The 27,892-nt window shown below is 38.8% G+C and overlaps 1 protein-coding gene across 1 annotated transcript; it reads right to left on the bottom strand.

Annotated features, from left to right (window-relative positions):
* Positions 1-553: 553 nt before the first annotated feature.
* LOC122664752 (protein FLX-like 2) lies at positions 554-27,601 on the bottom strand. Its single transcript, XM_043860725.1, has 5 exons — positions 27,515-27,601; positions 24,972-25,546; positions 24,734-24,879; positions 24,546-24,646; positions 554-1,239 (listed from the first exon to the last, which is right to left on the bottom strand). Exons 2-5 carry the CDS (start codon positions 25,529-25,531, stop codon positions 865-867), a joined length of 1,182 nt encoding a protein of 393 aa, XP_043716660.1. The 5' UTR covers positions 25,532-25,546; positions 27,515-27,601; the 3' UTR covers positions 554-864.
* Between the last annotated feature and the right edge of the window lie 291 nt (positions 27,602-27,892).

The following is a 27,892-nucleotide window of genomic DNA, read 5'->3' as shown; positions in this document are numbered from 1 at the left end:
GCTGCAAGACATATACCTTCTACTAATTATATGGAACCATAACTAATTAGCCATCCGATCAAGCCTCGAACATGCTACCAGAATGGGGTTGAAGATAAAAGAAGTGTGGTGCTCCAATCAACAGATCACTAATGATATATGTTATAAAAGACTTAATCTATATATCTAATATATCCCAAGATATATGTTTTAACAAGCAGGGAGACAATTTTTGTATAGCTGTGGCCTTTAATCTAGTTAGGCATGCTCAGACTAAAAACTCTGAATATTTTTCGGTTAGCTAGTTTTAATATATTTCTTTTTATCATCAAAAACAAAAAACAAAAATGGTGGAAAGGTTGAGAAGATGCTATAGATTTCTCCACTGGGAAATACCAGCTGGTCAACTGCTTTGTCCATCGGTCATAACCAAAAGACAAAAACCCAAAACACTGCATCCTCTTTCACAGCATGAAAAGATTGATACTCCTGTCAAAGGATAGGTAACAGCAAATAGAAAAAAAAATAATAATAAGACACAAAAACAACCACATCAGTGCAAGAAGACACGGTAGAACAATTATCATAGCTACCCTTCTAAGCTATCATAAGCAGCTCCCTCTGCCATTTCCACCTCGGTATCCTCAAAATATGGATGAATATCATCTGATTACAATTGCTCTGAATGTGTAGAATTCTTAACAGCAATAAACCGTCAATATCAGAGCTTGGAAAAATCAGCATGCAGGCTATAAAGATGGAATAAGAATGACGGAAAAAAGCATTGTGTCATCAGAAAGTCTCCAGAAGCCTGTATAAGGACGCTGATAAGTTTTTCCCCATCATCGGGTGCAATCGAAGACAATGAATCTCAAATTATCAAGCTCAACGCCGAATGGGGTTTCCACCTCGTTGAGGGGCCTCATACCCCCCACCAGCACGTGCAGGAGGTGTTGCAGATCCATAAGGTACACTATTTCCTGATGCAACATGTCCTTGAGGACCACCACCACCAGCACCTCTGGGTTGTGCATCATACCCAGGACCTCTGGGAGCATCATAACCAGAAAATCTTTGTGCATCATACCCATGTCCTCTGGGTGCATCATACCCATGTCCTCTCGGTGCATCATACCCAGCTCCTCTAGAAGCATCATATCCAGCTCCTCTACAAGCATCATATCCACCTTGTGCAGTAGGCCCAGGTGGGCCTCCATAGGGAGGAGCAGCAGCAGCAGCAGAACCAGGAGGGGCACGTCCCTGTTTTACAGAATTCAGGAGTCAAGTCAGACCTCATATTCACAGCCTAAATAATGCTTCCACTAGGAAGCAGTTTAAATACTCAATACTTAGATATCACTTCAAGTATACTGACAGATTCAGACTACATGATCAACCAACTCAGACTACAAGATCAGCCAACTCAACGAATCAATTCACTAGCCAAATTAGAAAAAGCATTACTTAGACATATTCTAACTAGGCTTCCAAACAATCACTCCAAATCCTTTTGTCTGTCTGGTGGGACATTAAATGTTGCAGAGTAAAATATTGGAGAAGAAAATATCAATTTCAGATAGTATTTGAAAGGAGAAGTAAAATATTTACTTCGCTAAATTTTCCTAGAAAAAATAAGGAATGTAGTTGAAATTCTGTTTACATATATAAGCAATTTTTTTTGTTGGCATAGATTTATTTCTGGCATTAATTGGAAATTTTCCATTTTGTTTTTGTTTTAACATTACAACATTTTACATCCAACCAGGCAGAGCCTTTTGGTTGCACTGAAGTTTTTAAGTGTGTAAATTAAATATGGACAGTGTTGTTGGTGATTATCTGCTAGAAGCACATGCACCAACCAAAATGCCATCAGAATATATTTCTTACCACTAAACTCTCAAATGGTTCTTGACGCATATAAATCACCTCAATGGGCTTAATTTATTAGAAATAATCTTTGGGTTGGATTATGTATGTGTTGGGCCTTTGATCCAATGGGTTTTCTTTGTAATGGACAACTTTAATGGGTAGAGGCTAGGGATACGGGATTAGTTAAGTGTCTTTATTTTTATTGTTATTAAGTGTTTTAGTTAGACTGGATTAGGATTCTTTAAGTCTAATCCTGTTTTGAGTTGGTATCTTTCATTATTTTAGTTTCCTAGTCAGTTTATATTACCTTATTAGTTAAGGATTGGGTTAGGCCTTTCTTTTTTAGTGTTTTAAGTCTGCTTTTGAATCTGCAATATAAGTTTGCAAGGAGCTACAGCATTCTACAAATTTAATTACTGAGATTTTGGCTTGAGCCTTTTCTCTACTATGTGAGATCCAGATTTGCTGTGAGATGTGGTGTTATGTGGTGGGATACCTTTAATGGCTGGTGGGACACTAGTCGAGGCTAGGTGGGATGCATAGTCATATCTTCTTCTTTTTCTCCATCAATATTAAAGTACTCCATTGTTTTCTTCAATTCCATATCCTGTCCAACAATTTCAATACAAGTGTTTCTTTTTTCCCGTTAATATCTACATTGGCTGTTAAGGGAGATCTGACCAGAAGACTATCCCCATCTTTTGGGGCATTAAAAGGTGCAGATCAGGTCTGCCGATCTGGAATTATTTAAAATCTTCCTATTCTGCCCTTTTTATTTTCCAGATTTGTTCTTTTGTTAATAAGTCTTGTTCTGACTCTTAGATCATCATCATCATCATCATCTTGTGGAAACTTGTTCTCTATTGGGCTACTACAATCCACCAGAATCTAGTATCCATCTGGATTCCTGAATGGCTGTAATTAGAGTTTTCATCTATTCTTATTTAATTTCCAAATTTTACTGTTTTGTTAATTGAATTAAATCTGGCCGATGAACCGTGGCAGTCTTTTAGGAAATTGTTAACCTAACATCAACCTACCTTTGACCAGAATTTGAACCCCATCCGATAAAACTGAGTTTTGACCTTATAGTTGATTTTTCTGTTTTGGGTTATACTTGGGATCTTGTTAACCTAGGATTCATTCTACCTACTCCCTATCACTTTGGTATCAGAGCTATGGCTACTCCAAGTTCTAACCTACAGAACCAAGAGATTATCAGATTTTTATGAGTCAACTTGCTGACATGATTAAGCATCTGTTCGATCGAATGGTATCCATGGAGCAACGTATGGATACAATGGAGCAACGTGTTGACACAATGACACCATATCAGCCCACTCCAGAGGACCATGCAAGACTAAGTTACTAGTCCCAAAACCCCACAAAATTCAAAAATTGGAATAAACTCAGAATTAGAAACTAAGGGTTTCAAACCAAACCAACCATGGGAATGCAACCAAACTTGGATCAATTGAAGCTTGTATGGAGGGAAAGTACTGCTGAAAGTCTCACTAAATTCTGGTGGTGGGACTCAGAGATATGGAAGTAATACCAAATTAGAAGTTTAAGCCTTGCTGGTCAAACCATCCATCAGCTTGGGCTCAAATCTGGATCGAGTGGTGGTCTTGTTGAGACGAAACTCTGCAGCAAATTGGATGTGATTCCAACTTGGGGTTTAATCCAGTCAGCAGAATTGGACAGAATTGGGATCGAAGGTGGGTCTGTGCCAGGGCAGGTTGCGCACCGAATAGCTCTCCAATTAGGCAGATGGTCGCAGAGATCTGAGCCTCCAAAGGTGTAACAGAATCTGAGCATAAACAGAGCGACAGGTGTGTAGAGGCCTCTCTTTTGGTTGTGTGATGCAGCAGCAGCAATACTTGGTGTTGATTGTGGAATCGATTCAGGTCTTCAAGGACTCTCCAACAATAGCTGCAGACACAAGAGACAGCAGCAAGCACACTTGATTGGGAGCAGAGGAATAATAAAGAAGAGGAAATAGACTAGGAGGGAAAGATGAGGAGATTCGGCTCTCACCAGCCAAACTCTCTCAGCCCTAGGGTTTTGGCTCTCTCAGCCAGGCCTCCAGCCCTTCAGGTCAAACACATGGACAAGAGAAAACTTGCTCAAAGCAAGCAATAATAATCAACTTTATTAAAAATTGTCCTGGAGGCTACTAAGAGCCATTACATATATAGGCAACAATACCTTGCCCCTTCAGTAAATAGAAAATAGAAAGTAACATGCTACCAAGTAGCTTACAACCAAAATAAAAACTTCCTAAAAATCTAGCTGCCTTATTTCAAAATACAAACTCCTATTTTAGAGAACAAAACAAAAATAGTAACAAACTGAAATTAGAAACTACCTAATATACTTTCTAAACCTGAAAATAGAAACTATGGCAGCATTAGGATAGAATCATTCTCCACTTGATGGGCCCACAAAATCTTCTAAAACATATCCCCACGCAAGGAAAATATGGGCTGTGATACTGTTCACGTCACATGAACAGTGTTTTGGCCTGTTCTTCATGTTTTGTCCTACATCAATTACCCTACATCGGCTGCATCACAGAACACCAACCAATACCAGAGAAGGTTGCTACAGAGAACTACTACACAAATACCATCGGTTACTTTTGAGAGTCACGTGAGCAAATACCTTGAAAACAGCACTGGTTTCCCTCTTAGACGATTTGATGACTCACAGAAAGTGGAAGACTTTTCTTCCTTAGAGCCTACTGTAGAAGACTGTGTAGAAGAGGTCAAAGAGGACGAGGTTGAAGTAGTGACGGAAGATAAGGCCAAGAGCAAGGACGAAGTCAAGAACACACTCAACAAGAAACTATCAAGATCCAATATGTTGTTCTTGAAGAGATAGAGAGTTCATGTTACAGCCTCATTTCTTCGACACGAAAGCTCCTAAGATTGAAAACTTTATTCCGAACATCCACAAGCTACCAAAGTTCTATTATTATGGTTTTAAAGACGAATGTTCACTACATAAAGTTGGTTCCTCAACTTTGCAAAACTCAAGGTCGAGTTTCTTCAAGCCGGGGAGAATTAATGCAGATGAATCACCTAAATGCGCTTATTTTATTGGAAATCAGCTTTGGGTTGGGTATGTATGTGTTCGGCCTTTTATCCAATGGATTTTCTTTGCAATGGGGCACTTTAATGGGCCTATAATATGGGTAGAGCATAGTTGTCACGGCGTCACGGCGATCCAAGTCGGTGGAAGGGTGTCACGTCGATATATCGACATGTCGCCCGCCATGGCATTGCCATGGCGAGCATGTTTAATTTTTTATTTTCTCTATTTTTAATGTCATTTAGTATGCTATAATATATGTCCTATAACATCAAAAATCAACATGAAAGTGTACTACACTACTACTAATATACTATGCCACTGGTTTAATTCATGAAAGTGTAACTAATATCCATTAGTGTATATGAAAGTATGAAAAATCGAAAATATAGATTAACCTATCAAATAATTGAAAGCAAGCCTGCAACTGCAAGGCAAGAAGAAGAAAAAAGAAAAAAAAAACAGAGTACTATGGCTGTAACTGGAATAAATCCCTCCCCCCCCCTCTGTCTCTCGACTATCTCCCTGTACAAGCAGTTGCGAAGAAGAAAACAAAAAGAAAAAAAAAACAAACCGAGAGGCTCTCCTCTGTCTCTCGAGTCTCGACTATCTCCCTGAGTCCCTATTCACTGAGACTGAACAAAGAGGTTGCAAAGAAGAAAAAAAAAAAAAAAAAAAAAAACCGAGAAGCCCCCCTCTGTCTCTCGACTATCTCCCACTGTACAAACAGTTGCGAAGAAGAAAAGAGAAAAAATAAAATAAAAAAACCGAGAGGACTACTAAGTACTAACTGAAATAAATCCCCCCCCCTTCTGTCTCTCAACTCTCTCTCTGTCTCTGTGTGTAACTGCGTATGTGTGGCTGTGCAAAACAAGAAGGAAAAAAAAAAAAAAAAAAACGATACTACTACTACTGGCTGTAATCACTAATCATTACCGGAGGCTGGGAGGAGAAGAACTGAACTCACAAATCGAGTTGCAGAGGACTGGGAGGAGGAAGAAGAACCAAATTAAACAAAAATACAAATTACAAAATAATAAAAACTTACCGGAATGGAGTCCTGGAGGTTGCCGGAGATGTTCGCAACTTCGAAGGAGTGAAGAACTGCTGCCGAGAGTTGCAGGAAGCTTGCCGGAATCTCGTCTCATGAACTCTTCCTCACTTCCTTCGTCTCGACTCTCTCCTCTCAACCTCGAAGTCTCGAACTGTTTAGCCTTTTGCGATTTCTATTTCCCCCCAATTATTAGGGTAATATGTTTATTGTTTTTAAACTTTATGATAAATTGATAGTGTAGACATTAATAAAAAAAAGCATCTAAGCTATTAAATGGTTTTTAAAAAAAATTTAAATCTAACTTTTATATGTACAAATATCGACCGATATGCCAACAAATCGTGGTATGGCGTCGCCATGGACGCCATGGAAGACATATCGAACGATATATTTACATCCACCATGGCTTAGCTCGATATGCCACCTCTCCCAGCGCCAGGACGCCATGGCGGTGCCAGGGCAACGCCATTACAACTATGGGGAAGAGACACTAGGCATACAGGATTAGTCAAGTGTCTTTATTTCTTTAATTTAATTGTTATTAAGTGTTTTAGTTAGGCTGGATTAGGGCCTGATTTGGTATGATTTCTATTTCAATTTCATAGGGTGATTTCTATTTCGAAAATTGTTTGGTCTGATTTTTGCACCTAATTTCAATGAAATAGAAATCAAATGGAATAGAAATTCTGAAATAGCTGAGGGGCAGTTTCAATTTCGAAATTGAAATTGATTTCACTATTGCTCTTTAATGAGCACATGGTTAATTTGATAGGAAAAGAAGTAATTTCATACACCACCCTTCTTATCCTGACGGTTTCACTACCACCATGCCACCACCACTGCTGCCACGGCCATGGCCATGGCCAGTGCTGCCAGCAACACCACCACCACTCTCTCCCAAAGAATATAGAGAATCTAATCTAAATAACTGAACTACCAAATATATTTCTTATTCTTGAAATATTTCAGATTGATACAACCAAAACAATTTCAATTTGTAGACTATTTCATGAAATAAATCCGAAATTGAACTAGAAAGCGTACAAAATCTGGCCTAGGATTCTATAAGTCTAGTCCTGTTTTGAGTCAGTTTCCTTCATCATTTTAGTTTCCTAGTCAGTTTATTGAATCTTATTAGTAAAGGTTTGGGTTAGTGATGCAGATCAAAGCATGAAGAACAGGACAAAAACAGATTTCAAAAACAATGTTATTGTTCACGTGAATAGTGTTGTTGGTCTCAGCTTAGATCATGTGTGCCTCTATTCTAGAAGCCTTGGACAGCAAGACACTCTTGGCTCGATGGGACAGCTTCAAGAAGATTGAAGACCAAGTTAGCTTCCTTTTTTGACAACGACCTAGTTTCTATGTTTGAAAATATTTTATAATTTCTATTTTTGAAACCTTATCAAAGTTAGAGTTTCTATTTTAGTTGCTTAGCTTTTATTAATTAGTCTCTATCTTGTTAAGTTTCTATTTCAGTCCTTTGTTTCCTTTTAGTTAGATTTAGTTTCTATTTTCGTTTGGTTTCTATGTTTGAGACTACCAATTTTTTGAAGCTAAGGCCAAGCTATAAATAGGCCCCATCAGTTGTACTTGAATTAAGACTTGATTAATGGAATTTCTATTGCTTGCTTGCAAGTGTTTGGTCTGAGAAGACTTGTGTTCAACAGCTGAGATAGCTGTGGGTGAGAGGTCCAAGGCTGAGATAGCCTAGTATCCCTATTCGGCTATCCCCCCTCCTTCTCTATATCCTCTTCTTCTTTTTCTTATCATTTTCTATGTTCTTCTTTCATATGTAAACAGGAAAAAAAAAAAAAAAAAAAGCAATAAAAGTTTCAATCATTCAATTTGTTCATCCTTATTGTGTTGATCCCAGCTGCAATCGATCTCCCGCTGGTTTCCCTAGTTCGAGGTCGACTTTTGCTTTAGTTAGGCATTTCTTTTTTAGTGTTTGAGTCTGTCTTGGAGTCTTCTATATAAGTTTGTAAGAGGCTACAGCATTGTACACGAATTTAATAGCCTTTCCTATATACTCTGTTAAATTCAAATTTTCTGCGAGATGCATAGTTGTCAAGGCAACGCTCTCGCCTTGGTCGCCTAGACAACACCTTGTTGGTGCCGCCTTGGTGTTTTTTATCCCCTCGCTCGCCTTGGTTCGCCTAGGCGCCTTGCCAACTATGGTGAAATGCGGTGTCATGAGGTGGGATTCCAGCCAAGGCTACGTGGGATGCTTAGTCATGTCTTCTTCTTCTTCTTCTTCTTCATTCTTTTTCTCCATCAATATTGAAGTGCGTGCTCCATTGTTTTCTGCAATTCCATATCCTTTCCAACAATTTCAGTACAGATTTTTTTTTCCGTTAATATCAACACAGGCCATTACGGGACATCTGGTGGGCAGATCATCTCCATTTTTGGGGCATTCAAGACCTCCCTAAAATAGTCCTCCAACCAAGACCTAGTGCAGACCTAGTGCACTTTTTATTTTCCAGATTTGTTCTTTTGTTAATTAGTCTTAATCCGACCCTTCGATTATTATCCTCATCTTTTGGGAACTGGTTTTTATATTGGTCTACTACAATCCACCAGCATCTAGTATCCATCTGAGTTCCTGATTGGCTGTAATTAGAGTTTTGGTCATTTAATGGCCAATACTCCTCTTTTTCCTGATTCACTGCTTTTGTTTGATCCTATGTTTCCTAGTCTCTTATCTAGCGCGCCCGATTTTATCTGCTGTAGCAGAAATTTTTTTTTTTTCTTATCTAATCGTGTATGTGTATCCTGTTATGCATCCTCTTATTGTGGGTGTTTATACTTTTGCATGGATCTCCTATTTTATGAGTGTATTAAGTTTATTAATTAGGAATTATGTCCTATCGACCTTATGCTAGGGCATCCCTTATAAGAAAGTGTCCAAATCTCGGTTTCAAGGCCCCCAAAACCGAGATAGGCCAAGTTTCGACTATATCTCAATCGAAACCTAGTCCTTTCTCCAAGCCAACTTGAAACCTTGGTTTCGAGGCGCAGAAATAGTTTTTTTTTTTTTGCCCTGGTTTTATGCCTGGAAGATCCTTGGTGGAGGCAATTTACTTAGAAGACTCATGGAAAGATATAGTGAGGGCAAGAAGGATCTACATATGGTCTTCATAGACCCAGAAAAAGCCTACAACAGAGTCCCTAGAGAGTTAATCTGGAATATCCTAGAAAGAAGAAGGGTGTCGTGTAAATACGTAGACATAATTACAGATATGTATGTTGATGTGGTGACTAGCGTTAGAACGACGGGGGGCCAAGGTAGTGAATTCTCAATTGCAATTGGGTTACACCAAGGATAAGCCTTAAGCCCTTATTTGTTTTCGCTTATCATGGACGACTTAACCAGAGGCATACAAGATGAGGCCCCTTGGTGTATGATCTTTGCAGATGATATTGTTTTGGTGGATGAGACTCAAGAATTAACGCCAAAGTGGAACTATGGAGATCAACCTGGAATCAACCTAAGAGAACTAGGAAATGGATAATAAACGAATCACAAAGGAGATCGAAATAACCAAAATAAAAAAAAAAATAAAAAAAATAAAAAAATGAAGATTAAAGTTCAGAATAAGTAGAACTAAGACCAAATATGATGCGCATTCATCACCAAATAGGATCCGATCATCAATAACATCCCTAGCTTGTTTGCTTGTTAGGAATAAATCTAGGGTTGGGTTCTATATATGTTGGGCCTATTATCCCATGGGTTTTCAATGTAATATGCCACTTTTAGGGGCCTAAACTATGGGTAATTAGGTTGCATACGGGATTAGTTATTTTAGTTCCATACATAGTTTCATTTTGTGTTTTTGTTCATAAATTGAACCGGCTCAACCAATGGTTAATTAGGTTTCATATGGGATTAGTTGTTTCAGTTCCATACTTTCTTTCATTTTGGTGTTTTTGTTCATAAATTGAACCGGCTCAATCAATGGATCAATTATAGTGATTTTAGTAGTTTTCTTTCAAATGTTTAGTGGGGATGGATTAGGACTCTGTTTTGAGTCTTTCAGTTTCCTAGTCAGTTTAAGTTACATACTAGGTCAAGGATTGGGTTAGGCCTTTTCTTTTTAGTGTAGGAGTCTATTTTTGAGTCTTTTATATAAGGTTGTAAGGTAGGCAAGCATTGAACACGAATTTTAATTAATGAAAAGCTTTTTTCTGCTCTTCTCTTCTTCTCCATTGAAGATTTTTGTCTTGTGTTTGATTAAGACTGGTGGGATCAGTGTTTGATGCGATCAACACCTTGCGGTGAGAAGCCCAGGTGGTTCGTTTTGGTTACTTTGTTTTCTCCATTACTGTTCTATAGTCAAGCAATCTGATATCAAGTTCTTTGGTGTTTCATTTTCCATGGTCATCATCTCCAAAGTAAGTATGAAGCTCAAAACTAATGCAGACCCAGAGGGTGATCTACTATAGTGGGTTCACAAAGAGAACCATAGAAGAATTAGAAGAAAGGAGGGGAAAGGGGAGAGGGAACTCACGCTCAAGCACACTCACACTGAGCTTCACAAATAATCTCATTAATCAAATCTTCAAATCTGTTGCTCTCCTACGATTACAATGAATAAATAGAAAATTGCCTTGCATAGTAATAGAAACCTAATTAAAACAGAAATGACTCAAAAAGGAAACTACCAAAATAGACCATAGCTAAAGAAAAGAAACTACCTAAGAAGCTCCTACGTAATCTACCCATGAAATAAAATAAACTAAACTAAATATTGCAGCCTAAGTGAACTACCAGCCCTTGCCAGACCAGAAAACAGGTTTAGGACCAATCTTTGGTTTAAGCCTCCAAAGCGGGTCATATTGGTCCAGCCAGACTAAGGCAATTGCATCAGCTCGCCTCCTCTGAAAAGAACTCAACTCTGACAAGTTCGGATAGGGTCCAAGAATGCCGTTTGAGTCAACTCGCCGTACGAGAAATGTACCAGCTGTCTTCTTGAGTTTGATAAATGGAAGATCCTTCACTAAGAGGAATTTCATCTCAAGTCCACCATGTAGGAAAAAATATGTATTCTCATAACCACAATGCTTGGCTTTCTTGTCATACAACCATGGGTGGCCCAAAAGAATGTGGCAGACTTTTAAAGGGAGGACATCACACTGCACTTAATCAATCAGTCCACCAATGGAATATGTGAGCAAATACCTTTCATTCATGGTTCGAGAACTCGCGAGGCGAGATCTCGCCGAGTTTCTCGATTTCGTGAGATAGCGAGTCGAGATGGGAGTCGGTTCCTAAAACTGCAATATCTCGCCGAGATCTCGGCAAGCTCTCGGCCAAGTCTCGATTGCCATTTCTCTGTTTTTTTTTAGTTATAAAATTTCAATATCTCGCCGAGTTATATGGTTTTTTACCCAGTTTTCATGACCCATATGCCCATATGCCCATATGCCCATTTTTTTAAAAGAGAGCAATGTACAGAACTCGGAAATCTCGAGTTCTGTCCAAAGCTCTCTAAAGTTTAGAGAAAAACACTCCAAGAGCTCTCTCTCTCTCAAATTTCTTCCTATTTCTATCAAATCTTTGGTGGATTATGATGTTTGAAGTGAGATTCAAGTGGTAAAGTGAAGATTCAACTCCACATCATCACCTATTTGTAGGATTTCAAAGGTATTTTCTAATTTTTCCCAAATCTATTTTTTCCAAAAAAATTTGTGTAATACTTGTTAGATTCATGTGGTTTTGATATATGTTAAACATCTTTGCCCAATCTATCACTTGATGGAGTCGGATTTATTTTTCAGTTATTAAATTTTTTATTATAATTTCTGAAAAAATAAATGATTTATTTGAAAAAAGAAAATGAAAAAAATAGGATGAATAGTGATTGTTTGAAAATGAATTTGATATATGTTAAACAACTTGGGATGCTCTACAGCCCCATGGATTAATTTTTTATTTTCAGCCATTAAAAAAATTATTTTATTTTTCAGATTTAATAAATATATTATAAAAATTTATAAAATATATATAATATTAAGGAAAAATACTTGTTGCTTATGGAAAATTACGTACAACATATGTACATAATATTCAACTTGAAATGGTGTCAAATACATCATTACATTATATTTTTCTTATACTTTAAATTATAAATATTTTTAAAAAAAAATTCAAAATATTATTTTTAATTAAGAAAAATACTAGGGTTAGGGGGTAAATAAGAGATAGTTATTTCATAGTTCTAGTTGCTTGACATTACGTTTAAGAGTTATGAATAGCATACTTTAAGTCTTGAATACCTTAGTTTGAGTGATCCATGGTTATTAATACATGCTTTTTTATGTAACAGTGTAAAATATAAGACATTCTCTACACAATGTCTGATATAGCATGGCAACATGGAGTCCCCATGTCCGCAGACAAAAAGAAGTCCAAATGCAATAATTGTGGGAAGTTGCTATCTGGAGGAGCCACTAGGTAAAAGCAACACTTGTCTGGTACAGGCAAGGATGTTGTCTCATGCCCAAATGTTCCTGTCCAAGTGAAAGTGACAATGGCACAACACTTTAAAGGAAGAAGATTAAAGAAAGCTGAGAGGGAAAGAATGCAACAAGAGTTTGATGAGGCAATACTAGAGAGGACTGGTGTAGAGGTCCGTGGCGTAGATGATACTGACATTGGGCCTCCACCTGGTGAGTTTCAATCAGAGGCTGAATTGAGAATTTACTAGCAGACTTTGGCTGAGAGTAGACAAAGCTTTCATTTTGAGAATATAAGAACATATGAGCAAGCAAGAGGAGCTGGTGGATCTAGCTCAGCTGCACCAGTGCAAGAAGATGAGAGGAGGAAAAGCACTGGGACAAGAAATATACCACGACCCCAAACCCGACCACGAGTACAAGCTCCAAATCCCATTTTTGAGCAAGATCCCACGACTTTTAGGCAACAAGATGCCTACCAGCCAACCATCCCGCAAATATTTGGTGGTAAACAAGAGGAAGCACGAAAAGCCTTCAGCAAGTTCATGCTTTACCATGGAATTCTAGCCAATGTAGCACAAGGAACATACTATAATGCATTCCTTGATGCTGTAGGGAGGGCTGGTGCAGGATGGAAGGGACCTTCACCACATGAATTATACAATGTATATTTGCCTCAGGAGGTACAGGAGCTAAAAGATTACATTGATAGTTTGAAGCCAATGTGGGAGACATATGAGGTTACTCTTATGGCTGATGGATGGACTGGACCTACTAGACTATCCATCATAAATTTCATGGTGAGTTGCAATGGAAAGATTGTATTCTTGAAGTCCATCGATGCATCAAATAATGTACAGGATGCATCATACTTGTATAAGGAGTTGAAGCAAGTGGTGGAGGAGGTAGGACCAAGGAACGTTATCCAAATTGTGACGGATAACGGTTCCAACTTTTAAAAGGCTGGAGAGAAGTTGATGAATAAGAAGAGTAAGAGGATCCGACTGTTTTGGACCCCATGTGCAGCCCATTCTATTGATTTAATGCTGAAGGACATGGGGAAAAAGACTTTGGTGGCAGATGTGGTAAATAAGGCAAGACAAGTGACAATTTTTGTGTACAACCATTCTTATGCTTTAGCCTTGTTGAGGGAGAAATGCAATGGAGATTTAGTGAGACCTGGTGTCACTCGATTTGCCACCAATTACATTGCATTGAAGAGCTTTCAGACTAAGGCGATAGGTCTGAGGTCTATGTTTGCAAGTGATAAATGGTTTGGTTGGCAAGGTTCTAAGTCAGGAGATGCAAAGGCAGCACAACAGTCCATTGCACGTGATGGATTTTGGAAGGGCTTGGGGAAAGTGGTTGCCATATTAGAGCCAGTGGTGGCAGTACTGAGGATGGTTGATACAGAGAAGAAGCCTACCTTGGCCCACATTTATGCTGCCATCCAAAAAATGAAGGAAATGGTTAGAGCTGCTATACCTCGAAGTGCAAAGTCCTACACTAACATCATTGATGAGCGGTGGGAGAAGCACTTGAGTCATCCATTGCATAAAGCTGGTGAGTTCAACATACTTTACACTTTACACTTTAAATGTTATAACTTTTTTGCATTTACATATTCAAAACCCAAAGGCATTAAGTCAGTAAAGTCACTAACAAATCATATTTGTGGTGTCTACTTTACCAGCATACTATTTGAATCCAAAGTATCACTACTCCCATGATCTTGGGCTAGACATAGAATTGTTAGAGGCAGTTCAAACTATTACTGCAAAGTTAGAGCTCAATCCAAAGACACAATCTGCTTGCAATGATGAGGTGAGAATATGAGACTTTGGTACTTTGGTAGTTAGTTTATGAATGTAATTACTAAATAGGAAATACTAATTCCTCAAATTGAAATTAGATCAAATACTTTAGAGAGGCCTCAGCAAGTTTCGGTAGACAAGCTGCAGTGGAGGGTAGACAAAAGTCAGACCCTGGTAGGTGGCATGATATTACATATTTACATTTATGAATAATAATTTTCTCTCTTTAGAATGTACATATTCTTACTATTCTATATATGTAATGCAGCCGACTGGTGGGTGCTTTATGGTACAAGTTCACCCAACCTGAGGAAGGTAGCAGTGAGAGTACTCTCACAAACTTGTTCATCCTCCGGATGTGAGCGCAACTGGAGTACATTCTCATTGATACATTCAAAGAGGCGGAACAGGTTGGGTAGCGAACGACTGGAGCAGCTTGTGTATGTGCACTACAATATGAGATTAAGGATGAGGCACATACGTGAAGGAATTGAGGCCAATGATAAAGAACCCATTGAACTGTCCAACATTTTCCAAGAGGACTCTGATGACGATGAGGATCCCCTATTCCAATGGGTGAGTGATCGTGGTACACCTGATATGGATCAGCCTGGGGGTAGGCCCGACCCCGCCATTGCGTCTGTAACCGGCACTGATGTTGAGGATTATATGTCGTCGCAAGAGGGGCGTGCACATGCAGAGTCACCGAAACCTTTTGAGCCTACTGTAGGAAGTCCTGCTGCTGATGATGATGGTAGTAGTGATGACAGTGGTGATATTGATGATGGTGATGGCGATGGTGGTGGTGGTGGTGGTGGTGGTGGTGGTGGTGGCATGCCGAGTAGCGGTTATTATGATGATCGTCATGAGGGGATGCGCGAGCAGTACCAGTATGAGGTGGGAACGCAGGGGGACCCTGTGCGTTTCACCGGTGAGTCTCAGTTTACGCATGCCACTCAAGATCAAAACCATGGTGGCCACCCTAAAACATACAAAAGAAAGAAGGGTCGCCAACACTCACATCAGTCAGATGCTCAAGATGATGACAACAGTATGAACACCATGCTTGCAAGTTTCGGAAGCATGAGTATAGATACTACTAGTGAGCATCAGTCATGGCAATCATCTCAGCATCATCATGGCTATGACTATGGCCAGGAGAGCACCGGTTCTGATTATAGTGCCTATGGTCAGTATGGGCAGTCAGCAGCTGAGTATGACAGACAAAGCTCTGGGTCAGGTTTTGGGTACATATTCTCAATCCCAAACCAGCCATACATGCCTCAAACTCAATATGACAGTAGCAGTGGATCTTACACTTCATACCAACAGCCTCCCATGTACCCTAAGATAGGGAGATTGGTATATGTTGATGAGAAGACTTATATGGCAGCTGTGTCACACTATGTGCAACACTATAGCAATTCCATGACATGGTAATTCTTTGTGGATCAATGTGGGGATAAATTTATTATTCAATCATATTTTATGTAACAAATTCAGTGAACATTGATGTAATGTACTTTTTATTTGAATGTTTTGATTGATAATTTGATATGTACTAATTAGAATGTTTTGATTGCTAAATTTGCTAAGTTTTACTAAATTATATGTAGAGTAGGTTGTTTTAGACTTTTAGTACAACTCGTCACCTACCAACCTATGGTCCAAAGTAAAACTCATATTTAGACTTGTTTTTTGGTAAATCTGGGCATGCCATTGTGTTTAAATGGCCTGAAATAGGCTGGATACCAAGTTTCAGACCTAAAATATGTGTAAAACCCACCGAGTTGGGGGTCCGAATCAAAAAAAAAAAATTGCACCAACTCGCCGAGATCTCGACTCGACTCGGTTTCTGGCTTGGCCGAGATGCCACCGAGACCCGAGTCTTAGAACCTTGCTTTCATTAACCTTGAGGTTTGTGTTGTTCACCCATGCAACCTTGTAGGGATTCAGATGAGGTTCTGTCTTTAAACCCAACTTGCGAACAACATCTTCAGCGACAACGTTGGTGCAACTGCCTGAGTCAATCACCATATCACATGGGTTGCCATTGCATCACACCTTAGTCTGAAAAATACTGTAACAACGCCAATCTTTATCTTCCTCATTGGAAACTTTATGCGTCACCAAGAGGGGACGAATAACATAGCAATACTGACTCTCGCCATCACTATCATCATCATCATCAACCTCACTAGGCTCACGCTCATGTTCAGCCACCAGATTGACTGTCCCTGTGGGTCGTTGCTCCTTTGGGTCAAATGGTATAAAATTGTCTTTGTCCATGTGGGCTACCAACCGGTTAGGGCACTAAGCAGTCATATGGCCATACCCCTTGCATGTGAAGAACTGAATAGCTGCTTTCGGCATCACCGAATTTCTGTCACATCCACGTCGAGGTGGAGAATAAGGTCTATCTGAACCTCGCCGAGGTGGGGAGTAACGATGAACCGGTCGTGTAGGTGTCACAGAAGAACCACTAGCTTGTGGTTTGTTAACCGAAACTGACTTCACCTGAAAAGAAGACTGCTATGGGCGAAAGCTATCACCTCTAGAATATGTGTCAGTAAAATTTCGTCGATTGTAAGGTTTCCTCAAATCTTCCTCAACCTGATAGGCCACCTGAATTGCTTCCTCCATAGTAGGTACTCTACTGGCGGCAAGTGCAACACTGATTTGTGGATGCAAGCCATTGCGGAACTGCGCCACTAAGACTTCCTTGTCCCACTCAAACTCTGATCGAGTGGGCAGTAATAGAACTTGGCCACGTACTCCTCAACTGACAAACTATCCTATCTCAACTGCTTAAATTTGAGGTCTAAACGCTGCTTGTAATCAGCCAATTGGAATCTTCGGTCCATTGCAGACCCAGAGGGTCATGTTGATCCAGCCAAGCTAAGGCAACTGCATCACAAACCCTAGCCTTGCTTCTTCTAATCTTCTAAACCACCCAAACCCTAAACATCCCATCTCTGGATATCATCCAATCTCCCAAATTCTTCACAGACCAATCCAACCATCAGAAACACACCATACCTGAATCGAATTCCATTCCCTACACTAGGAATACTCAATCCAAACTCTAGCCCCAAATTCCCATCCTAAACCCTTGATTCCCCTCTTTGCCTCTTATCCAAAACCCGAAACCCTAAACCTAAGTTACTGCCCATTCAAATTTACACACTTCCATCCATCAAACATCTCAGGACCTTTACTGACAGACTCCCTTACCTCAACTTGAATAACCCATACATTAAACCCTAACCCTAATTTCACTAAAAAATTCTATTTTGACCTAGCCGATTCACCTGTTCATAACATATCCTGGTTGATTGGCTCCTAGTTGGTCCTCTACCAGTCTAGGACTACATTAAAATATATGGTGTATAACTTTAGCAACACTGGGACGGATAATGAGGCGGTGAATATTGGTGAGAGGGAGATCCCCCAAAGTAAGTACTATAGATATCTAGAATCAATCGTAAATAAGGAGGGCGACATAGAGGACAACGTTGCCCAAAGGATTAAAATAGGGTGGATGAAGTGGAGAAGTGCGTCCGGAGTTCTGTGTGATCGGCGCATCCCTTTAAAGCTTAAAAGAAAATTTTTTAGGACTATATCATTAGACCAACTATAATGTACAGTGTGGAATGCTAGGTTGTGAAGAAGTATCCTATAAATAAACTTGGCATTGCAAAGATGAGGATGTTGAGATGGATGTGCGAGAAAACTAAGAACGATTAAGTAAGGAATAACCATATTAGAGCTGAATTGGGAGTAGCCTCGATTCATGATAAACTTAGATAGAGTCGTTTGAGGTGGCATAGCCATGTTCAACGTAGGCCATTGGATACCCCAGTTCGAAGGAGCAACCTGATTCAGATTGAGGGAACCAAAAGAGCTAAAGGCAAGCCTAAGATAACCATATGAAGAGTGGTGAAGAAAGACATGCTTAGCACCAGCCTTGTTCCTTGTATGACTTCACATAGAGCTGAGTTGAGAGCAAAGATCCTCGTGGTCGACCCTATTTGACTGGGCTTTGATATTGTGAAGTAGCTGTTGTAATACACTTCTTTCTCGAGGCCTGGGGCTCATTGTTGAGCAGTTATGATGTGGTTCGTAGCTAAGTCGGGTCGATGCCCTAGAGTTTGTGTCACTGCTGTGTGCTCCTTCCCTTTATTTTATATTATTAATTTATGTTTCTTCTGGGATCCATGTAGCCAACCCCATTTAGTTGGGATAAGGCTGAGTTGTTGTTGTTGTTGTTGTTGTTTTGTTGTGCTGCCTATTTTTGACATTTTACTGGTACATTAAATGTCCCCCCTGCCCCTGATTTCGCATAAAGAACACCAAAATAGTACTTGTGATTTTTACCCAAGTTTGATAGTGTATATTGTTCTTGGAAATGGTATCGAACCATAATCATCCCTTATTTTTGCCAAATATCATTTAAGTTCATTTACTTAACATATTATTCATAATTAAGCAAATACCTCCCCATTTGAATCCAATAAAAATAGTTAGAAATTAAAATTCTAAAAGGATAAAAAGTCAAACCCCCAATTCAAGAATAAAAACTTGCTTTTTGGTACTAGGTGAAATTTTCAACTTTTAAATGCTAGGGTTTTTCTCAAATCTAAAAATTCCATAAAGCTTATCATGATAGAGCATCACTAGAAGCCAAAAGAGCGGCAAAATAATAATTTATTTTGATATCTAAAAATTTATTTTCAATCAGAGCTGATTTTAACAACATTCGACAAAGCTTTCAAACAAATCTCTTTTGGTTTTTAGTCATAATTTAGATTTGAGAAAGAAAAAAAACCCAACATTAAGAAAGTTAAAATTTTCACCTACTACCGAAAATCCAATTTTTGTTCTTGAATTGGGGGGGTTGACTTTTTATCCTTTTGAAATTTGGTTTTCTAACTATTTTTATTGGATTCAAATGGGGGGTATATGATTATTTATGAACAGCATCTTCCTATCTTGTTTACAAACGTCCTTTTCCTCCCTCCATTGATAGTGAGCCTTATCCTCCTGGTCTTGACAGAGCCTTAGTTCCAATTGTTTGATGGTTCCGATGACCTCTGTTTTGAGAAGTAAATGAAATTAAATGATATTTGGCACAAAAAGGTGGTTTAGCCAAGTTCAGGTCAAAACTCCCAGGTTTCGTCAAGTTTCGATGGAGATGGGTGAATTTATACAGGTGGTTCAGGTCAAACCTGTAAAATTACTGAAATACGGCCGAAACATGTTGAAACCTGGTACAAAATGGTATTGCATTAAGGTTTTGTCTCATTTTCTTGCGAAACAAAGATTTAAAACCATGCTTGTAAGAGACACAACATGTTGGTGCCGAATGCAATGACAAGTAGCAAGGGCTCTCACACAGTGGACGAATGCAAGTAAAGAAGCTAGTCAAAAGCATAGGAGTAGATTGGCTTATTGGAACATTGGATCTTTAATGGGTAAGAGTCCTTGATAGATGTCATGAGAAAGTTTAATATAACTTGTATTCAAGATACTAGATGGAAGGGAAAAAAGCTAGAGAGTTGGACGGCTTTAAACTTTGGTATACGAGGGATAAAAGTAATAGAAGTGGAGTGGACATAGTACTATAGTAGTGGATAAAGATTTAAATGATATGGTAAATGTTAAAAGATTTGGAGATAGGAATTGTATTATATCCATCAAGCTTGTGTCAAAGAAAGAGGTCGTCAATATAATTAGCGCTTACACACCCCAAATAGAATTGGATGAAAGTAGTAAGTCACAATTTTGAAAACTCATGGATGGATTAGCACAAGGTTTTAGTCAAGAGGAAAATATTATTATAGGGGGTAATCTGAATGGACATGTTGGGAGAGATCGTAGAGGCTATAAATGTGTACATGGAGGTTACAGACTTACAATTTTGGAGAGGAATGACAAGGGGATCTCAACTCTAGATTTTATTGTGGCTTATGTTTTTTCCATTGTAAACACCTACTTTGAAAAGAGAGAGGAGCACTTAGCTACCTACAAAACAAGCATCATAGTAGCCAAATAGATTTATTTCTAAGTACAAGGTCTGATATATTTTTATCTAAGGACTTTAAGCTTATACCAAAGGAGAGCGTAATTACTCAACATAGATTATTGGTCATGGATATGTGCCTCATTTCGCAATATCGTAAAAAGGGGGAGCTTATTTGCCCCAAAATAAGGTAGTGGAGCTCAAAAAGTGATACCACAAATTCATTTACTGATAAAATGGTCATACAAAGAAAGTGAGACTTTGAGGAAGACAGTAATACAATGTGGAACCAAATGTCGTTTTGTATTAAGAAGGTTGCTAAAGATTTCCTAGGGGAATCGAAAGGAAAACATCATACCACTAGAGAGACTTGGGGATGGAATGATGAGGTTCAAGCAGCCATTATGGCTAAGAAAACAAACTTTAAGACATAGCAAACGACTAAAGATGTTTGAAAATCTAAAAAGGTATAAATCTGCCAGAAATGAAGCTAATAAGAGTGTGGTAAAATGAAGAAATATGAAGATCTTTATAACAATTTGAACACAAAGAAAAGGGAAAAAGCTATCTATACGATAGCTAAAATGTAGGAAAGGAATAGTAGAGATTTCAAAAATGTTAGATGTATTAAAAGTGAAAAAGGTAGAGTACTTATAAGGGAGGAGGACATTAGGGAGAGAGGGAAAGATTAATTCAACAGCCTACTAATTGAAGACAATTCAAGTAATAAAGGCCCAGAAGACTACATTACTCACCAAGACACCACATGGCATAGATAAATACGGAAAAATTAGGGTGTCTAAAGTTAAAGAAGTTTTAAGAAAGATCAAAGTACTAAAGTAGGCAAGGCACAAGCTCAGATGGTGTGGAATAGCTTAGGAATTGTGATTTATCTTCGCCAACTAAACTATTTAACAAGATTATGAGCACAAGGAAAATGTCAGCTGAACAAAGAAGCATTGTGATTCCGATTTACAAAAATAAAGGTGATACATAGAGCTACAATCATAGTTGTCATGGCGTCGCCATGGCGCCGCCATGGCGTCCTGGCGCTGGGAGAAGTGGCATATCGAGCTACGCCATGGTGGATGTAAATATATCGTTCGATATGTCTTCCATGGCGTCGCCATGGTCGCCATACCACGATATGTTGGCATATCGGTCGATATTTGTACATATAAAAGTTAGATTTAAATTTTTTTTTTTAAACCATTTAATAGCTTAGATGCTTTTTTATTAATGTCTATTGGAGGTGTAACTTAAAAGTATACACCTGCAATACACATTATCAATTTATCACAAAGTTTAAAAACAATAAACATATTACCCTAATAATTGGGGGGAAATAGAAATCGCAAAAGGCTAAACAGTTCGAGACTTCGAGGTTGAGAGGAAAGAGTCGAGATGGAGGAAGTAAGGAAGAGTTCGTGAGACGAGATTCCGGCAAGCTTCCTGCAACTCTCGGCAGCAGTTCTTCACTCCTTCGAAGTTGCGAACATCTCCGGCAACCTCCAGGACTCCATTCCGGTAAGTTTTTATTATTTTGTAATTTGTATTTTTGTTTAATTTGGTTCTTCTTCCTCCTCCCAGTCCTCTGCAACTCGATTTTTGAGTTCAATTCTTCTCCTCCCAGCAGTCCTCTTCTTCTTCTAATCTTAACTTCTTCTTCTTCAGTTCTTCTCCTCCTAGCCTCCGGTAATGATTAGTAATTACAGCCAGTAGTAGTAGTATAGTTTTTTTTTTTTTTTTTTTTTTTTTTTTTTTTCTTGTTTTGCACAGCCACACATACGCAGTTACATACAGAGACAGGGAGAGAGTTGAGAGACAGAAGAGGGGGGATTTATTTCAGTTAGTACTTAGTAGTCCTCTCGGTTTTTTCATTTTTTTTTCTCTCTTTTCTTCTTCGCAACTACTTGTACAGTGGGAGATAATCGAGAGACAGAGGGGGGCCTCTCGGTTTTTTTTTTTTTTTTTTTTTTTCTTCTTCGCAACCTCTTTATTCAGTCTCTGTGAACAGGGACTCAGGGAGATAGTCGAGACTCGAGAGACAGAGGAGAGCCTCTCGGTTTTTTTTTTCTTCTTCTTCGCAACTGCTTGTAAAGGGAGATAGTCGAGAGACAGAAGGGGGGGGGGGAGGGATTTATTCCAGTTACAGCCATAGTACTCTGTTTTTTTTTCTTTTTTCTTCTTCTTGCCTTGCAGTTGCAGGCTTGTTTACAGCAGACCTCTAATCTGTTTTTTTTTTCTTTTTTCTTCTTCTTGCCTTGCAGTTGTAGGCTTGCTTTCAATTATTTGATAGGTTAATCTATATTTTCAATTTTTCATACTTTCATATACACTAATGGATATTACTTACACTTTCATGAATTAAACCATAGTGGCATAGTATATTAGTAGTAGTGTAATACACTTTCATGTTGATTTTTGATGTTATAGGACATATATTATAGCATACTAAATGACATTAAAAATAGAGAAAATAAAAAATTAAACATGGTCGACATGCTCGCTGTTGCCATGGCGGGCGACATGTCGATATATCGACGTGACACCCTTCCACCAACTTGGATCGCCATGACGCCGTGACAACTATGGCTACAATAACCGTAGAGGCATAAAACTAATGAGTCATACTACGAAATTATGAGAGAGGGTTATGGAAAGATTTAGAGATTGCAAGAAGGATCTCCTTGTGGTCTTTATTGGCCTAAAAAGAGCTTATGATAGAGTCCCTAGAGAGTTAATCTGGCAAGTACTAGAGAAGACAAGTGTTTTAAGTAAATTTGTGGATATAATTAAAGATCTGTATGATGCTATGGTGACTAGTGTGAGAACCGTCGGAAGTCAAAGAAGTGAGTTCCTAATTACAATAAGGTTAAAAGACTTAAATCAAGGATCAACTTTAAGCCCTTATTTGTTTGCACTTATCATGGATGATTTAACCAGGGACATTCAAGATGAGGTTCCTTGGTGTATGCTTTACTGATGACATTCTTTTGGTAGATGAGAAAAAATTGGAGATCAATGCTAAGTTGGTGTTATAGAGATCAACCTTGGAATCAAAATGTTTTAAGATAAGTAGAACAAGGTGTAGTTTCTGGTATGTAACATTAGTTACAATAGGAAAGATAATGAGGTGGTGAAATCAATGAGAGAGGGAGATTTCGCAGAGTATTATTTTAGGTATATGGGCTCAATCATAGATAAAGAAAATGATATAGAAGATGATGTTTCACAGAGAATTACAATAGGATGGACGAAGTGAAGAGGTGCGTCAGGAGTGTTATGTGTTCGATGTGTTCCTTCAAAGCTTCAAGAAAATTTTATTGGACAGTCATACGACCGGCTAAGATGTATGGTGCGGAATGTTGGGCAGTGAAGAAGCATATGTAGATAAACTAAGCGTAGCAAAGATGAGGATGTTGAGATGGATGTGTGGAAACTAGGAAGGATAAAGTAACGAATGAGCTGATTTGGGAATAGCCACGATACTGATAAGCTACAAGAGATTCGCTTGAGATGGAATGGTCATGTTCAATGGAGGCTTGGGATGCTCCAATACAAAGGAGTTATTTGATTCAGATTGAAGTAACTAAAAGAGCTAGGGGCAGACCTAAAATGAACCTAGGGGAAGTGGTAAGGAAAGACATGCATAGCTTAGACCTTGTATCAAGTATGACCTCGAATAGAGCTAACTGGAGGGCAAGGATCCATGTAACCAAACCCCATTTAGTTGGAATAAGGTTGAGCTGTTGTTGGACAACAGCATTATATACATATTCATGTTCTTCAATATGAGGTTAAGGAAGACATTATTTTAGTGCTTTTTCCTTCCCATTATTTCCTTCTTTTTCTTTTTCCTTTCTTTTAAGGAGTAAAGCATAGTTGTCAAGGCATCTAGGTGAATGCCTTGTTGGTGTCACCTTGCATCCAGCTCCCCCCCCCCTCCTCCAACACCTTGAGTCGCTAAACTCTAACAACTATGGAGTAAAGCACGAAGGATTGCGACTTTCAAGACACTAATACACATGTAGGCATCCAACACGGAACCTGCTGTGAAAATCATATTAGATTTATATAGAAAAAATAAGAGTTGAGGTCCAATAAAGACTCAAACTCGGGGTATCTGGCATGGCAAAAATTTTGAAAAATCATGTGTTCTCATCACATAAATTGGAACTGGTTCTTTCAACTGGAGTAACTAATCCTAATAAATTCGTCTAAACCAAGAATAGGTAAGATGTTGAACCTGAGGAGCACCATAACCATCCTCATAAGCATTATGTCCAACAGGATGATGCACAGCTGCTTCATTCTCTTTGTACCCGGTAGTGCCACTGTATGGCACACCTGTGTTATGAATGACACATGTGAGCCATCTACAAAAATTAAAGCTCTAACAAATACAAAAGCAAAGGTTGCAAGGGTAATAAGTACCGGTACTTCTCTCAAGGTTGGTGGTATTAGCCAACTCAGCTCGAAGCTTTTCCACCTCTTTTGCCATAGAAACATAGTTCTTCTCCATCACCTGAAGCGACTCAAGATGGTCATTATATAGTTTCTTTTCATAGTCATATGTAGCCCTGCAAGTTTAAGAAGTCCACTGCAACTTCATCACCACAACAAACTAAAGATATAGAAACAGAAAATACATAAATGATGGGACAACCAAAACCTGCAATGCTGATATTCCTGCTTTAGACCCTCAAGTTCTGACATCAGAGTAGGAATCTGCTGTCCATCTGCATGGGACCTCTGGAGATCCTGAGACAGTTGTTGCACTTTAGAAATCTGCTCTTGTCTAAATGCAATCAAACTCTGGGCATCAGATCGTGCCTGCTGCAGTTCCAATTTAACAGGTTCTGTGGCTTGCAAGTCGACTTCCATCTTAGCAATCTTATCCATAAGGCCCCTCATTTGTTGTTCTTTCTCTGTCTTCATAGTACCTATGTGAGCCTGCAATCTCTGCAATTCCTGTTGTGTGCCAGCAAGCTCTTGCCTCAAAACTGTATGGGTAGCAGCAAGCCTTTGGTTCTCCGTTGCAAGTCTTTGCATCTCAACATGTTGTGCTGCGAGCTTCTGTTCCATGATTTCTTGAGGAGGCAACATATCAAAAGGTGGAAATGCACCTAGTGAAGGGTGGACACCGGGACCAAATGGGTCTGGATGCATTATCCCAGGGCCTGGAAGGGGCCGTCTCAGATGAGGAGGTGGAGCACGACCTTTACTTCCCATTTCAAATCACAATATCTGGCAACACATTAAGAAATAAAATACATCACATTCCAAATTGGCACCACCACAACCATTTGGCCAACAAAGAATCAAATGAAGAACTGATCATGAAATGTGATAATTATCATAACTCATAAATTATATAACAACTCAAAGAAACGTACTGGACCGGGATATTTCCCAGGTGATACCAATTTGATCAGTTCAAACCTGCAGACCCACAAAAGGGATCAGCCAATCTGATTAGAAAAAGTCCAATATTGTCAGATCAGAGAATCCAATGTGTATGAATAATTGGATTTGTTCCACTGAAACCATAAGTATCAGTATCAGCCGATCCCTGCAAACTATGTAAGAAGGGCAACATTTTGCAGACCAAACATCTACAACAATGAAACACAATATCTAAGAGGAAGTTAAAAAGAAGATTAAAGAAAAATAAGGCATGCATATGAGTGCACATGGATGTGCCTTTTGTCCCTCTTACTGCATGTCTTGAAATTTATATGTGAACTTTTGTCCCTCTTATTGCATGGCTTGAATTTTATAATAATTCAGTTCTTGAGCTCATTTCAAATCACGTTATGGAACTGAACAGAAAATCTACAACATGCGGGGCCCATTGGGCCCATTAATGGTTGTTCATCTCCAAATCCGAGCCCTGGTTGCGAAATTACGAAAGTTATCACAACAATATGGGTTTTCATCAGCAGTAACTATACAGGTCAGATTTGGATGGATAAAAATACAATGACATAGAGGGAACCAATCATGCACTTAATCCATAGCCTGACTATTCAGAGTTCAAAAGACAAGCATAGAACATCAGTGTAGTCAAAAATAGGATAATTCATGACGATATGCAAGAAAAGGTGAGATTTTAAACTGGAAGAAAAAACACAAAAAGACGAGGAGCAAGGTCAATGTGGAAGAGCAAAGGCCAGATTTATGAACTATTAAGACCATGATGAAAACTCTCATATAATTATCCTTTATCCGAGGTAGGAGATGAACCCAAATAGTGTGCGTTTGGCAATGTTGGTCCCAAGCCCAGATATAGGTAGAGGTTTGTGTTCAGCTTTCAGCTGGCTTCGGCCATACCACTTTAAATCTGGCTTCTGAAAATATGTTGTTTCAACCTTGCTCTGAGGCATCAAAGGGGGTATGAATTAGGAGAAGATACATTCCTTGACAGAATGGAATAGCTTAAAGAATTAGTCCAGACAAACACCAAGTAGTAATGAGAAGGGTTTTTCAGGTTTGACTTGCATAGACAGAGGATTTGTTTGCTCCAGTTTAGATATAGTAGTTTTCTCATTTACAGAGTTTCAATTAAGAGAAATTCAGGAGTTTGTTTATCAAGTTTAAGGTTCTATTTCCAAGTTCCATTTCCACTTCATCATCCTTAATCCAAGTATCCAACACTGACGTACAAAAGTTATTTTATGTTCCAAAAGAAAGTCCTTCCCCTCAACATCACGTTTCGGATTCAAAGTGCGAACTCAAACTTAACAATTCTAAGAAAAAACGACAGACAATAAGCCCCCCCCCCCCACCCCAAAAAAAATCTACTTAACGTAATTGAATTACACAAAAAAAAAACAAAAAATCTGGAGCAGATAAATGAAACGGAGCCGATAAAACATAATAGAAGATGAACAAACCCCTAAACATTTTTTTCTCTCGAATCGAAAAGGATAATAATAGAAAACAGGTAATATTGTAGTCATTTGATTTACATACAAAGCCACAAGTAAGTGCGAAACGAACATCAAATTATCTCAAGCCCAACAATATCAAAACATAATATCTTTGAACGTACAACAGAATCAAACAACAAAAAGGAGCAAACGGATATAGAGCCGTAGAAAAACCCTAAAACGAAGACTTTGAAGGAAAAACATCTGAAGCTACTTATAGACACAAACAGCGATAGAGGGAGAGAGAGAGAGAGAACAATAGCATAAAGAGAGAGCCACTTACGAGTAGGTTGGAAGCACACCTGTGGGATTCCAAACACAAGGATGAGGGAACGCTTGAAGCAAACCTTGAGCTTCGACAAGCAGATAAATTTTTAGGGGAAGAGATTCGACTGTACGATGTTACTCTCTCGCTCAAGTCGTGGCCTCACCAGGTTGAACCGGGGGTCCGACCACGGCAATTGTCTTCGCCTGTTTTTCTTATTCACCTCGCTTGACGTGTCAAATAATTTGTAATTTACAAATTTTTTTCTTCTTATTTTTTCTTTTAGGAAATAAAGAAAAATATCAATTAATTAATTACAAATCATAGTTGAAAAACCAAGTTTTTTTCGATCTTTTTCAAAGCGATTTGAACGATTCAAACCTGGTCAAAGCAAGT

Source organism: Telopea speciosissima, chromosome 6, assembly GCF_018873765.1.
Source record: "Telopea speciosissima isolate NSW1024214 ecotype Mountain lineage chromosome 6, Tspe_v1, whole genome shotgun sequence".
Lineage (NCBI taxonomy): Eukaryota > Viridiplantae > Streptophyta > Magnoliopsida > Proteales > Proteaceae > Telopea > Telopea speciosissima.
The sequence above is the reverse complement of the archived record's forward strand: the minus strand, read 5'-3'. Positions and strand labels throughout refer to the sequence as shown.